Raw genomic sequence first — 15842 nt, 5'->3', positions numbered from 1 at the left:
TCTGCCATGGCCAGTGAAGAGCCCGGATCTTAATCCCATTGAGCATGTCTAGGACCTGTTGGATCGGAGGGTGAGGGCTAGGGCCATTCCCCCCAGAAATGTCTGGGAACTTGCTGGTGCCTTGGTGGAAGAGGGGGGTAACATCCCACAGCAAGAACTGGCAAATCTGGTACAGTCCATGAGGAGGAGAAGCACTGCAGTACTTAACACAGCTGGTGGCCTGTTGGGGTTCGTTCCTTGTTCCTTGTCAATCATTGGCTCATTGGTGAAATTAGCATTCAAATAATATCTTTAAGTAAATCAATCATTAATTTATTCATGCAATTGCAGACAGAAGTTGACAACAGGAACATAGCACGCATGTTTCCAAGTAGGTTCTGCAAAATAAAAAAGGGTCCGAGTTGTTTTATTATGACTAAAGTCATATCTTAGTGATGTCACTGCCTATGTCATTACCTTCTACTAATGAGACCAATACCCATGCCTACACAGCTACATAAAGAGTTTCAGTGTTATCTAAAAGCTCAGCAGTAAATGTCCACTCCCCAAGTTGATTTATAGTGGAATGTCTGACTAGTCTCTTAGAACTTTGCAGGGGAGTGTAAGAGATATCTCAGTCACATTTCTCAGACCGTTTCTTTATAGGAGGCAGAGACTAGAAAAAAACTGTGGAACAATATTAAACCTTCATAATGAATATATATATTGTTAATCTGTAGTCTAGGACCCTATACATGTAAGGAGGGAGGGGTCTTATAACCCCCCCCCCCCTTCTATTAATACAACATAAGCATAATCAACTATAATAATACATCAAACATTTGGTACAGCTCCTATCATAACCCCAAGGTGAACCCGACAGGCCATACTGACTGTTAAGTTTGATTTTGACCCCCCCCCCCCCCTTCAGGGACACATTATTCCATTTCTATTAGTCACATCTGTGGAACTTGTTCAGTTTATGTCTCAGTTGTTGAATCTTATGTTCATACAAATATTTACATGTTAAGTTTGCTGAAAATAAACAAAGTTGACAGTGAGAGGACGTTTATTTTTTTGCTGAGATTAGCTATAGGACAGAAGTGTGTTTAAAACACAGGGACTAATATACACAGAAAGCATTTAAAGAGCTCCAATGTTTCAGCTATGTTGGCTAGCAAGTTACCAAGGTGGCTGACTGAATCAGAATGAAAGATGTTGAAGGCGTGCGTGTTGAACATTTATTTTGATGAAATAAAATAATTTGATGTATTTTTATAAATATAATAATAATAAGAGAGACATACAAAGACCAGCATGTGTTGATTGATTATTCAGACTTAATGAGTAAGAATTTTAAAAAGTACACTACACATCCACATTTAAAGGCAATTTCTTATTCAGTCAAATAAACAGATTAATTATAAGCCTGTAAATGCTATAATGCTTCTACATGTAACAATACATACATGTCGTAATCTACAGTTTATAATGAACGTCCACTTATGGAGCAGGCCTTCCACATGTTATTTCTATTGACACAAAAGTGTTGCATTAATCAAATTTTTTTTTTTTACAATCAGCATCTGTGTACTCTGACATGGTGGAATGATACTGATGAAAAACATTCACTACCTCATGAATGTTCCCATGTCAACAACGTATCAATGTTATCAGAACGTAACACATTTTTATATTCCTTTAGCTTGATGACTGGTAGACCAATTAACTCAATGAAACTACTAAATTCAAGAGGCTACAAGGTTTGAATCAAGAAATGCACACTCAATTCAACGATTTAGTCATTTACATTTTGCAATATCCAAATCACACACAGTTGCTGTCAAATATATATAGTGCAACCATGTAATAGCTCCAGGCTGCCAAGAACTTTGTCCATGCCATGGCTTTATTTTCTGATTTAAAATTGTAAATGTATGTTTTCACAAGTAAAATTGGTTCTGTTATGTTGAAAATCCCAATAGATGTGGAGACCAAAATATTCTTTCAATTTCAACTTACTTTAGAAGAAATAGGGAATTATTCAAGAAAAGTGCAAGGGTGCCTATATATTTGGCCGCAACTGTAATAGTGTTTCCAATCAAATTAACTTAGCAATACCCAAATCATATTTCAAATTCAAGAGGTTAGAATCAAGAAATACAAAATTCCATTAAATCTATATAATCATTAAATAGACTGCATCAAGGTGCCTCACACTACAGAAATAGGAGAAAGCCTCCTGCTCCAATGAGCCGTTCTGGCTCAGGGAAGCCTAGGCTCGTGCAAGGCTACTTACATATATAATAATTCACATTTTGCAATATCCATATAACATAATGAACAGCATTGGAGGGTATATACACTTGTATCCAATCAATCAAAACAAAACACATTAAAATATTTAAAATCAGATTTTTAGACATGATCACGTCTCAAGATGGAAAAAACAACAACCAAAAGTAATGACTATTTCATGTGGCATAAAAAAATACCAGTCAAAAACATAAGTCAGAACACAACCTCTCTATTCTCTCATGTGATTTTAGGGCCTCTGACTGGGAAAATGTCTTTCCACAATGAGAACAGTGGTATGTCTTCCCCTCCTGTGTATTTGTATGTATTATTTCATGCTCTTTCAAGGCCACTAACTGGGTAAATCTCTTTCCACACAAGGAGCAGTGGTAGGTGCTATCCCCCCCTGTATGTGTCCTCTTATGCCTACTCAGGCCCCATAACTTGGTAAAACTCTTTCCACACAGGGAGCATTTGTATGGCTTTTCTCCTGTGTGGGTCCTCTCATGCAATTTCAAGGTACCTAACCACCTAAAACTCTTTTCACAGTGGGAACAGTGGTAAGGCTTCTCTCCTGTGTGTATTCTCTCGTGCTGTTTCAGGCTCACTGACCCCCTAAAACTCTTTCCACAGTGGGAACAGTGGTAAGGCTTTTCTCCTGTGTGTATTCTCTCATGTGTTTTCAGGCTCACTAACCACCTAAAACTTTTTCCACACTGGGAGCATTGGTAGGGCTTCTCTTCTCTATGCGTCCTCCCGTGCCTATTCAGGTCCCCTAACTGGGTAAAACTCTTTCCACAATGGGAACATTGGAAAGGTTTTTCTCCTGTGTGTGCCCTCTCATGCGTTTTCAGACTACCTAACCAGGTAAAAGTCATTCCACACTGGGAGCAGTGGTATGGCTTCTCTCCAGAGTGTATTCTCTTATGTATTTTCAGGTTCCATAGCAGAGTAAAACTCTTTCCACACTGGGAGCAGTGGTGTCTTCCTGCTGATTTGGACGTCTCTGGATCTGGTTCCCCCGAAGGACTCTTTTCGCTGTCAGAGTGACAGTCTGGCCTCTCTCCTGCCAAAGAGAATAATTAAAAAAGGGACTTCATTGTCATTTTTTGTCAACAATATTCATAAATTACTCAATATCGAAGTGGAAGAAAAATGTAATATTGATTTTTTATGGAAAATAAATCGCTAATATAACCAGATTAGATAAGTATTCAATATGTATTCAAGACATGTTAGAATCGCCTTTGGCAGTGATTGCAGCTGTGAATCTTTGAGTAAGTATCTAAGAGCTTTGCACACATGGATTGTACAAAATTTGCCATTTATTCTTCAAAACATTCTTCAAGCTCTGAAGTTGGTTGATGATCATTGCTAGAAAGCCATTTTCAAGCCGATTTAAGTCAATACTGTCATTAGGCCAATCAGGAAGATTGAATGTCGTCATGGTAAGCAAATCATGGTTAGAGCGTTAGGCCAGTAACCAAAAGGTTGTTCAATCGAATCCCCGAACTGACAAGGTAAAAATCTGTCATTCTGCCCCTGAGCAAGGCAGTTAACCCACTGTTCCCCGGGCGCCGAAGACGTGGATGTCAATTAAGGAAGCCCCTCGCAACTCTCCGATTCAGAGGGGTTGGGTTAAATGCGGAAGATGCATTTAAATTGAAGGCATTCAGTTGTACAACTGACTAGGTATCCCCCTTTCCCAAATCCAGTATATTTATTTTGCCTTGTGTTTTAGGTAATTGTCCTGCTTAAAAGGTGAATTTGTTACTCAGTGTCTGTTGGAAAGCAGACAGAACCAAGTCTTCCTCTAGGATTTTGCTTATGCTTAGCTCTATTCTGTTTCTTTTTATCCTAAAAAACTCCCTTATCCATGCCAATGACAAGCATACCCATAACACGATGCAGTCACCACCATGCTTGTAAATATGAAGACGTGTACTCAGTGATGTGGTGTATTGGATTTGCCTCAAACATAACGCTTTGTAGTCTGGGCAAAAAGTTAATTTCTTCCCCACATTTTTTGCAGTCAAACTTAAGTGACTTATTGCAAACAGGATGCATGTTTTGGAATATTTTTATTGTGTACAGGCTTCCTTATTTTCATTCTGTCATGTATGTTAGTATTGTGGAGTAACTACAATGCTGTTGATCCATCCTTGAGTGGTTTCCTTCCTCTCAGGCAACTGAGTAAGGAAGGGCGCCTGTATCTTTGTAGTGGCTGGTTGTATTCATACACCATCCAAAGAGTAATTAATAACTGCACCATGCTCAAAGGGATATTTTACCCATTAACCCAGTGGCAGAGCCCCACCAGTTTTGAGCCCTACCTATTAAGCGAAGAAAAAATATGTATACAGTACAGTCAAAAGTTGACACAGCAACCCATTCAGGTTATCTTTTATGTTTACGCTTTTCTATAGTTGTGGCAAAAAGTTGAGGATGACACATATACATTTTCACAAAGTCCGCTGCCTCAACTTGTATGATTGCAATTTGCATATACTACAGAATGTTATGAAGAGTGATCAAATTAATTGCAATTAATTGCAAAGTCCCGCTTTTCCATGCAAATGAACTGAATCCCAAAAATAAATTTCCACTGCATTTCAGCCCCGCCACAAAAGGACCAGCTGTCAGTGATTCTCTCGTTAACACAGGTGTGAGTGTTAACGAGGACAAGACTGGAGATCACTCGGCCATGCTGATTGAGTTCGAATAACAGACTGGAAACTTCAAAAGGAGTGTGGTGCTTGGAATCATTGTTCTGCCTCTGTCATCCATGGTTAGCTGCAAGGAAACACGTGCTGTCATCATTGCTTTGCACAAAAAGGGCTTCACAGGCAAGGATATTGCTGCCAGTCAGATTGCACCTAAATCAACCATTTATCGGATCATCAAGAACTTCAAGGAGAGCGGTTCAATTGTTGTGAAGAAGCCTTCAGGGCACCCAAGAAAGTCCAGCAAGCGCTAGGACCGTCTCCTAAAGTTGATTCAGCTGCGGGATCGGGGCACCACCAGCACAGAGCTTGCTCAGGAATGGCAGCAGGCAGGTGTGAGTGCATCTGCATGCACAGTGAGGCGAAGACTTTTGGATGATGGCCTGGTGGCAAGGAGGGCAGCAAAGAAGCCACTTGTCTCCAGGAAAAACATCAGGGACAGACTGATATTCTGCAAAAGTTACAGGGATTGGACAGGCTGAGGACCGGGGTAAAGTCATTTTCTCTGATTAATCCCCTTTCCGATTGTTTGGGGCATCCGGAAAAAAAGCTTGCCTGGAGAAGACAAGGTGAGCGCTACCATCAGTCCTATGTCATGAAAACAGTAAAGCATCCTGAGACCATTCATGTGTGGGGTTGCTTCTCAGCCAAGGGACTGGGCACACGAAGAACCCAGCCATGAATAAAGAATGGTACCAACAAATCCTCAGAGAGCAACTTCTCCCAACCATCCAGGAACAGTTTGGTGACAAACAATGCCTTTTCCAGTATGATGGAGCACCTTGTCATAAGGCAAAAGTGATAACTAATTGGCTCTGGGAACAAAACATCAATATTTTGGTCCATGGCCAGGAAACTCCCCATACCTTAATCTCATTGAGAACTCGTGGTCAATCCTCAAGAGGCAGGTGAACAAACAAAAAAACAAACAAATTCTGACAAACTCCAAGCATTGATTATGCAAGAATGGGCTGCCATCAGTCAAGATGTGGCCCAGAAGTTGATTGACAGCATGCCACGGTGGATTGCAGAGGTCTTGAAAAATAAGGGTCAACACTGCAAATATTTTGCAGGGTATGGGGTATGTCTCTATCAGTTTTGTCCATGATTTTGGAATGGGATGTTTGACGAGCAGGTGTCCACATACTTTTGGTCATGTAGTATATTTGTAATGTTTATCATAGAAAGAAAGTAGCCAGCTACATTTCCTAATGTTTTGCTTAAAGTTAATCTTGAATTTTACCAGAGGAAAGTTGGCTGGCTGGCTACACTCAGTCGAAAGGCTGTCTGCTGATAGCAACTTATGTGAGCGAAGCTGAAGAGAGGAGTGGAGCACGCCCAATTTGGACTGGAGCATGGAGCGAGTTTCCCAAAGGCAGGAGTGTCAGCCTTCTAGCACAGTAGCGACTCAGGGCATGCCCGGCCCAGCATTTGTAGTCTACTTGTTTGCTGCTATAGCCCCTTGCTTTAGCTATTGTCATCTAGTATGCTAAATATTTTCATAAAGAAACTGATAAAACACACAGGAGAAAAATCAAGGTGACTTACAAATGAGGAGGAGTACTGTAAGAGCAATAGAGGGAGTGTGGTGATGTAGTGTCCACAATTACAGAATTATTGTGGAATCTGAAAAGACAGGTACCTCGAAAGCATGATGGTGTACTTACTACGTGCACATTCTAACAGAAAGGAACGAGGTGGGTCGCTAGCAAATGTGTCATTGTAGCAAAGTATTTATAAACAAAAAATCTGATCTCTTAAAAGTTTTGTTAATTTTCGTTCTATTATCTATAACAGTGGTTCCCAACGAGGAGTACTTGGCCCCTAGGGGTACTTGGCCTATCCACACAGGGTACTTGTGAAAATTCATGAGACCATAGGCCTACTGGTAAAATGCACATGAGGAGGTACTTCAGGGTTCTCGGGACAGAGCAAAATTCAGTTGGTGGTACAGTAACCAAAAAAATCAAAGATGTTGGGAACAACTCATCGATACAATAGGCTATCATTGTTTCTGGCATATATTACCTCTTTCAATGAGCTTTCTGTTTTGACTAATCCTTTTGGCCTACCAATAGAAAAATGAATAAAAAACAACTAAACATCCCTGCCCAGCCTGGAAAAAGTGGCCCGAAGGGTGTTAAGCATCCCCAGTGGCTCTGCAAGCTCTGAGGGTATTCTCCACTGCTGACCTTCTTGCCAGGCACCATTGCATGAGCTTGAAGCCACAGACTCTACCCAAAAAAATAATAATTAAAAAAGGCACTGTAGATCGTACCTAATAAGGCATTTTTCATTTAAATTGTATTTAATTAAGTATGTCACAGCCTACATGTGCAATTTATAGACTATTTAATACAACGAAATGTTGTTTAAATGCTGAGCGCTTTATGTCCCTGCTAGCCTAGTGTTTCATACTTGCAAATGCTTCTCAATTTATTTATTTGTAAGCTATAGCCTTGAAATAATTGAACTACTATAGCCTAAAAAAAACTATGTTCGTTCCTTCTTAGGCTACCTGTCTGGCTCCTGACCTATTTAGAGTGTTTATATTTTGAGAGGTCAGTGGAAAATCTCCAACCTGTTTAGTGCGCAATCCCGAGAGCGCGCCTTTCTTGTTTTTCTTTTATATTGACGACGCTATTGTCCGGTTGAAATATTATCGATTATTTAGGCTAAAAACAACCTGAGGAATGATTATAAACATCGTTTGACATGTTTCTACGAACTTTACGGATACTATTTGGAATTTCCGTCTGCCTCTTGTGACCGCATTTGAGCAATTGGATTACTGAACAAAATTTAGTTTTTTTTATATAAAGAGGGACTTTACCGAACAAAATGAACATTTATTGTGTACCTGGGAGTCTTGTGAGTGCAACCATATGAAGATCATAAAAGGTAAGTGATTAATTTTATTGCTATTTCTGACTTTCGTGACTAGTCTACTTGGCTGGTAACTGTATGTAAAGTTGTGTCTGCTGGGCGCTGTCCTCAGATAATCGCATGGTTTGCTTTCGCCGTAAAGCCTTTTTGAAATCTGACACAGCGGCTGGATTAACCACAAGTTAAGCTTTATTTTGACGTATTGCACTTGTGATTTTATGAAAGTTAAATATTTATAGTAATTTAATTTGAATTTAGCACTCTGCAATTTCACCGGATGTTGTCGAGGTGGGACCTGATCCGAAAGAAGTTAACAAGAAATTTGTGGAGTGGTTGAAAAACGAGTTTTAATGACTCCAACCTAAGTGTATGTAAACTTCTGATTTCAACTGTATATTATTTTACTGCTCTAGGGATATAATTATTGTTTGGATAAGCTTATTTACTACTATGTATTGATATTTTTTCCTCCCCACTCTTTATTGCGTTGCGCAATGCAGAGAAAACGGGAAGAATCATCATCACTTAACTACCCTGGTGAATTATTGTAATGCTTGTTTATGTGTCAGTTAATCCCATAAGGGATGGCTTTCCAATTGGCGATTTGACACTATCTTGTTTCCCCCCCATTCATGTAATACTTAATAAACTTTTCTTTTTTTTTTAAATGTCTCTAACCAAGTGGATTATTTATCTTTAGGCTCCCCGAATGGCATCTATTAATTTTATAGAGCCAACTTCATTAGATTATATATACACACCATCCCATTCAAAGGTGCCAACCAGGTGGGATGGCGTATCATGGCAGAATGCTGTAATAGCCATGCTGGTTAAGTGTGCTTTGAAATCTAAATAAATCACAGACGGTGTCACCAGCAAAAAAACACACCATCACACCTCCTCCTCCATGCTTCACAGTGGTAACCACACATGCAGAGATCATCCATTCACCTACTCGGTCTAACCAAGACAAATTTGGACTCAGACTAAAGGACAAATTTCCATCAGTATAATGTCCATTGCTCATGTTTCTTGGCCCAAGTTAGTATCTTCTTATTATGGGTGTCCTTTAGTAGTGATTTCTTTGCAGCAATTTGACCATGAAGGCCATTTGAAAAAATGGCCCCGGAAGAAATGTCAGCAGTTTTACGGGCGCCCAACCAATTGTGCTATTATGTGTTTTTGTCCGCGTGGATATGAGGACAGCGATCACTCACCTCGGATTAGACAAAGATTTTTTTCTTCAACAAGCAGGACATTCTCCGAACACCCGACAAGGCCAACATCCCAGTTATTTGCAAGAGGAAGAGACGCAGGTATAGAGGACACAGAGCGGGGTGCATCATAAGGATCTGCAGAAGGCGAGTGGGAAATCTGCCATTATTACTCGCCAACATGCAAACATTGGACAATAAATGAAACGAGATAGGATCACGAATATCCTACCAACGGGACATCAAAAACTGTAATATCTTATGTTTCACGGATTCGTGGCTGAATGATGACATGGATATTCAGCTAGCAGGACATACGCTGCACCGGCAAGACAGAACAGCACTCTGGTAAGATGAGGGGGGTCAGTCTGTGCATATTTGTAAACAACAGCAGGTGCATGAAATCTAAGGAAGTCTCTAGATTTTGCTCACCTAAAGTAGAGTATCTTGTGCTAAAATGCAAACCACACTATTTGCCTAGAGAGTTTTCATCTATACTTTTCGTGGCTGTTTATTTACCACCACAGAGGGATGCTGGCACTAAGACCGCTCTCAGTCAGCTGTATAAGGAAATAAGCAAACAGGATACTGCTCACCCAGAGGCGGCTCTCCTAGTGGCCGGAGATTTTAATGCAGGGAAACAAATCAGTTCTACCTAATTTCTATCAACATGTTACATGTGCAACCAGAGGGAAAAAAATTATAGATCACCTGCACTCCACAGACAGAGACGCGTACAAAGCTCTACCTCGCCCTCCATTTGGTAAATCCGACCACAATTCTATCCTCCTGATTCCTGCTTACAAGCAAAAATAAAAGCAGGAAGCACCAGTGACTCGGTCTATAAAAAAAAGTGGTCAGATGATGCAGATGCTAAACTACAGGACTGTTTTGCTATCACAGACTGGAACATGTTCTGGGATTCTTCAATGGCATTGAGGAGTACACCACACCAGTCACTGGCTTTATCAATAAGTGCATTGAGAATGTCGTCCCCACAGTGACTGCACGTACATAACCCCAACCAGAAGCCACGGATTACAGGTAACATTCACACTGAGCTAAAGGATAGAGCTGCCACTTTCAAGGTGTGGGATTCCAACCCGGAAGCTTAAGAAATCCCACTATGCCCTCCGACGAACCATCAAACAGGCAAAGAATCAATACAAGGCTAAGATTGAATCGTACTACACCGGCTCTGATGCTCATCTTATGTGGCAGGGCTTGCAAACTATTACAGACTACAAAGGGAAGCACAGCCAAGAGCTGCCCAGTTACACAAGCTTCCCAAATGAGTTAAATCACTTCTACGCTCGCTTTGAGGCAAGCAACACTGAGGCATGCATGAGAGCATCAGCTGTTCCTGACGACTATGATCACACTCTCCGAAGCCGGTGTGAGTCAGACCTTTAAACAGGTCAACATACACAAGGCTGCGGGGCCAGATGGATTACCAGGATGTGTGCTCTGGGCATGTGCTGACCAACTGGCAGGTGTCTTCACTGACATTTTCAACATGTCCCTGATTGAGTCTGTAATACCAACATGTTAAAGCAGACCACCATAGTCCCTGTGCCCAAGAACACGATGGCAACCTGCCTAAATTATTACAGAACCGTAGCACTCACGTCCGTAGCCATGAAGTGCTTTGAAAGTCTGGTCATGGCTCACATCAACTCCATCATCCCAGAAACCCTAGACCCACTCCAATTTGCATACCGCCCCAACAGATCCACAGATGATTCAATCTCAACTGTACTCCACGCTGCCCTTTCACACCTGGACAAAAGGAACACCTATGTGAGAATGCTATTCATCGACTACAGATCAGCGTTCAACACCATAGTACCCTCAAAGCGCATCACTAAGCTAAGGCTTCTGGGACTAAACACCTCTCTCTGCAACTGGATCCTGGACTTCCTGATGGTGAGGTTGCAACACTGATCCTCAACACTGGAGCCCCTCAGGGGTGCATGCTCAGTCCCTGTACTCCCTTGTTCACCCACGACTGCATGGCCAGGCACGAATCCAACACCATCATTAAGTTTGCCGATTACACAACAGTGGTAGGCCTGATCACCGTTAACGATGAGACAGCCTATAGGGAGGAGGTCAGAGACCTGGCTGGGTGGTGCCAGAATAACAACTTATCCCTCAACGTAACTAAGACAAAGGAGATGATTGTGGACTACAGGAAAAGGAGGACTGAGCACACGCCCATTCTCATCAAGAGTGCTGTAGTGGAGCAGGTTGAGAGCTTCAAATTCCTTGTTGTCCACATCACCAACAAACTAGAATGATCCAAACACACCAAGACAGTCCTGAAGAGGGCACGACAAAACCTATTCGCCCTCAGGAGACTAAAAAGATTTGGCATTGGTCCTCAGATCCTCTAAAGGTTCTACAGCTGCAACTTCAAGAGCACCCTGACTGGTTACATCACTGACTGGTACGGCAACTGCTCAGCCTCCGACCGCAAGGCACTACAGAGGATAGTGCGTACGGCCCAGTACATCACTGGGGCTAAGCTGCCTGCCATCCAGGACCTCTATACCAGACAGCGTCAGAGGAAGGCCCTAACAATTGTCAAAGAACCCAGCCACCCGTCATAGACTGTTCTCTCTACTACCGCATGGCAAGCAGTACCGGAGTGCCAAGTCGAGGACAAAGGCTTGTCAACAGTTTTTACCCCCAAGCCATAAGACTCCTGAACAGGTATTCAAATGGCTACCCGGACTATTTGCATTGTGCCCCCCCCCCCCAACCCTCTTTTACGCTGCTGATACTTCTCTCTGTTTTTCATATATGCATAGTCACTTTAACCGTATCTACATGTACATACTACCACAATCAGCCCAACTAACCGGTGCCTGTATACAGCCTCGCTACTGTTATTTTTCACTGTTGTTTTTATTTCCATACTTACCTTTTGTTCACCTAATATCTTTTTTATTTTATTGCACTGTTGGTTAGAGCCTGTAAGTAAGCATTTCACTGTAAGGTCTACACCTGTTGTATTCAGCGCACGTGACAAATAAACCTTGATTTGATTCTCGCAGTCTCCTCTGAACAGTTAACATTGAGATGTGTGTTACTTTAACTATGTGAAGCATTTATTTGGGCTGCAATTTCTGAGGCTGGTAACTCTAATTAACTTATCCTCTGCAGCAAAGGTAACTCGGGGTCTTACTTTCCTGTGTCCGTCCTCATGAGAGCCAGTTTGATCATAGCGCTTGTTGGTTTTTGCGACTGCACTTGAAGAAACTGTCAAAGTTCTTGACATTTTCCAGATTGACTGACCTTCATGTCCTAAAGTAATGTTGGGCTTTTCTTTCTCTTTGCTTATTTGTGATGTTCTTGCCATAATATGGACTTGGTATTTTACTAAATAGGGTAAAAAGACCACACCTACCTTGTCACAACACAACTGATTGGCTCAAACGCATTAAGAAGGAAAATTCCACAAATTAACTTAACAAGGCACACCTGTTAATTGAAATGCATTCCAGGTGACTACCTCATGAAGCTGGTTGAGAGAATGCCAAGAGTGTGCAAAGCTGTCATCAGGGGAAAGGCTGGCTACTTTGAAGAATCTCAAATATAAAATATATTTAGATTTGTTTAACACTTTTTTGATTGCTACATGATTCCATATGTGTTATTTCATAGTTTGGATGTCTTCACTATTATTCTAGTAGTACAAATTAAGCAAAACCCTTAAATGAGCAGGCGTGTACAAACTTTTGACCGGTCCTGAATATATAACTCTTTCTAAATGAGAAATATTAGATCAATGTACCTCCAAACCGTTATGTTGGAGTGACTTAAAAAGTTGAGATGAGACAGATGTTTTTGTTGCGCAAGACCAGAAGTATCCAGGGAAAGTGTTGGAAAATTGGTGACAAAGTGGTTGCTATGAGAATTACAAGATGGGGAGTTGAACCCCAAATTACCCTAATGAGTAGAATTCGGTTTTCACATGCAAAGGTGATTGCTTTTTTCTTTCTTTAAAAAAAAAACGCGTCTGCCTTCCCAACGAAAACTCGAACATATATTTTATGGAGAAAAAAAATGTTTGTATGTTTCTGAAAAATGCATCAGGCTGCTTTGTTGACACCATGACTGAGCTGTGCAGATTACGGTTCGCCGCTTTTGCCGGTTCATGTCACACGGTGCACTCAATCGAACCCCCTTCACTACTTACTGGTGTTAATCCGATCTCCTGTCTCTTCCGATGTGACAGTCATCTCTCCCTCCATCTTCACTCCAAAAACTGCATCCTCTTTCTCTTCCTCCTCTTCTTTCACGGTAACATCCTCCTCTTTCACTCTGAACGTTTCTTCCTCTTGTTTCACTGTAACAGCTTCACCCTCTTCTTTTTTTTACTGTGACATCCTCCTCTTGTTTCTCATCTTTTACGACAATGTTCAACCAAATACCGTCTTTCTCCGTCAAGCAGACCCCCTCTTCTTTATCAGGGGAGGAGTAGTTTAGTGAACTCATGGTCGGGGATGTTAGCATGGGCGACTAGCCTGGTGCTGTGTTATCCAGCTAACTTACTAGCAACGTATATGTGCAATTACAGAGGGTAACTAGATATACAACATAAATGTGTTTAAAACAAACACAGTGGCTATAAATGTAACGTTACACCGAAAACGTATAGAGCTTCAAAGGTTCGTCGATGTTGGCTAGCAACCTACCGAAGTGACTTACTAGCTTGTTGTTGTATTTGAAGAAGGGACACGTTTCACGCCACTGCATACAGCTACGACCGGAAGTTATTTTCCCTAACCCTTTCCTAGCCTCAACCTTGGCCTCCTAACCTGCTACGTAAATTATCCTAACCGGCTACGAAGAAGTCACTTCCGTATCGAAGTGGCGAGGAGGAGAGAGAGGAAAACTCGGCGGAAAAGCTGTGTCCCCCCAGCAGGTGGCGTTATTTCGCCTACTCATGCGACCACATGTCCCTGAGTGTGCGGGGAAAGACTGCATTTTGTCCCGCAACCAAACAACCATGTTCCGCATGTTGTCAACAAATTCAAACACCACAAATTTTGAAAACAATTGATTTGTCCCGTATTTCAGTCAGACATTCCAACCTGTCTATTTGCAGGCACGTTCCGTTTATGGAAATATATTCTCTATATCATTAAGATGTAGTAGCCTAAACTTAAATGTTAAAAACGTTTCCAATCAATGTGGAGTTCTGATATTCTGCGCAGCGCAAGATGAGATGTAGGTCAATGTCATATGCCTATCATCAACCAATCCTATTTCTGAAATCCTTTCGGGCTAAATTCCAGCTAAACTTGGAGAGGACAGTTAGGCCTCATCACTTACAAAAAAAGCGTGCTTTTGAGTAAGAGTTACAAAAGTAAGTAAATAGCTACATGTGACTGAAATATATAAGGTAATTTCATCAAATGTGTGACTGAGGTTCTATATGCGCATTAGTTGTTTATTTCGCATATTTCTTCTACTACACTCAATCCAGTTTTAAAAGTCTCCCTAGCAGTGGTGTAAAGTACTTAAATAAAAATACTGTAACGACCCTGGGTAGTAAGTACTACTTAAGTAGTGTTTGGGGTATCTGTACTTTACTCTACTATTTATATTTTTGTCCCGTGTCCTGCAACCAAACAATAATTTGTTTATCAACAAATTCAACGCATTTTGGAAGAAAAGTTGATTTATCCCATATATATATATATATATATATATATATTAGGATGTTTTAGCCTAAGATTACTAGTTACGTTAAACACTTCTCCAATCATTGTGGAGATCTGATATTCTGCGCAGTGCAAGATGAGATGTTGGTCAATGTCATATGCCTATCATCAACCAATCATATTTCTGAAATCCTTTCAGGCTAAATTCCAGCTAAATTTGAAGAGGCGAGTTAGGCCTCACAATTGACAAAAAGCCTGCTTATGATTAAGAGCTCTTAAATTAAGTAAATAGCCATATTATACTGAAAGATATCATTTAATAAAATGTGTGACTGAGGCTCTCTATGTGCATTAGCACCCAATCCCGTGCTCCCTACCTATCAGTGGTGTAAAGTACTTAAGTAAAACTACTTTAAAGTAGTATTAGGCTACTTAAGTAGTTTTTTGGGGTAACTTTTACTTTTGCTATACTACATTCCTAAAGAAAATATGTACTGTTTACTCCCATACATTTCCCTGACACCGAAAAGCACTTGTTAAATTTAGAATGCTCAGGCAGGACAGCAATATGGACCAATTCAGGCACCTATCAATATAATGCTTTCCAATCCTCATTGCCTATGATCTGGCAGACTCACTAAACACAAATACTGCATTTGTTAATTATTTATGAGTGTGCCTGTCTTCCATAAATAAAATAACAACAAGAATATAGTGCCATCTAATTAAGGAATTTGCTGTATAGCATTTCCTTTTACTGACAATTGAGTACTTCTTCCACCACTGGATTGAAGTACATTTAAAACCAGATACCTTTAGACTTTTTTTTACTCAAATAGAATTTTACTGGGTGACTTTTACTTTTATTTGAGTCATTTAATTATTATTAAGGTATCTTTACTTTCACTTAAGTATGACAATTGGCACGTTTCTTTGGCCACTCCCATATATTCAAATAGTTTCATAAACCAGCCACACACGTGGGCTCTTGTTTCTGCATCACCACATTTTGCGTGAGTAAAAATAATAGGCTAGGTGTGCTTAAATTACCTCGTTCAGAGCAGCCGGAG

The 15842-nt window shown here is 40.8% G+C and overlaps 1 protein-coding gene across 1 annotated transcript; it reads right to left on the bottom strand.

Moving 5' to 3' along the window:
- Nucleotides 1-941: 941 nt before the first annotated feature.
- Nucleotides 942-13985, bottom strand: LOC135510620 (oocyte zinc finger protein XlCOF19-like). Its single transcript, XM_064931687.1, has 2 exons — nucleotides 13302-13985; nucleotides 942-3340 (listed from the first exon to the last, which is right to left on the bottom strand). Exons 1-2 carry the CDS (start codon nucleotides 13354-13356, stop codon nucleotides 2478-2480), a joined length of 918 nt encoding a protein of 305 aa, XP_064787759.1. The 5' UTR covers nucleotides 13357-13985; the 3' UTR covers nucleotides 942-2477.
- Nucleotides 13986-15842: the final 1857 nt, after the last annotated feature.

Source organism: Oncorhynchus masou, chromosome 23 (assembly GCF_036934945.1).
Source record: "Oncorhynchus masou masou isolate Uvic2021 chromosome 23, UVic_Omas_1.1, whole genome shotgun sequence".
Classification (NCBI taxonomy): domain Eukaryota; kingdom Metazoa; phylum Chordata; class Actinopteri; order Salmoniformes; family Salmonidae; genus Oncorhynchus; species Oncorhynchus masou.
The sequence above is the reverse complement of the archived record's forward strand: the minus strand, read 5'-3'. Positions and strand labels throughout refer to the sequence as shown.

What these genes read in the sequence shown, in the direction of transcription:
- LOC135510620 (XM_064931687.1), bottom strand. Translation starts at nt 13,356, where the DNA reads ATGGAGGGAGAGATGACTGTCACATCGGAAGAGACAGGAGATCGGATT. An exon ending in AGGAGATCGGATTAACACCA is followed by an intron (nt 3,341 to 13,301) that starts GTAAGTAGTGAA and finishes TCTCTTTGGCAG; the next exon opens with GAGAGAGGCCAGACTGTCAC.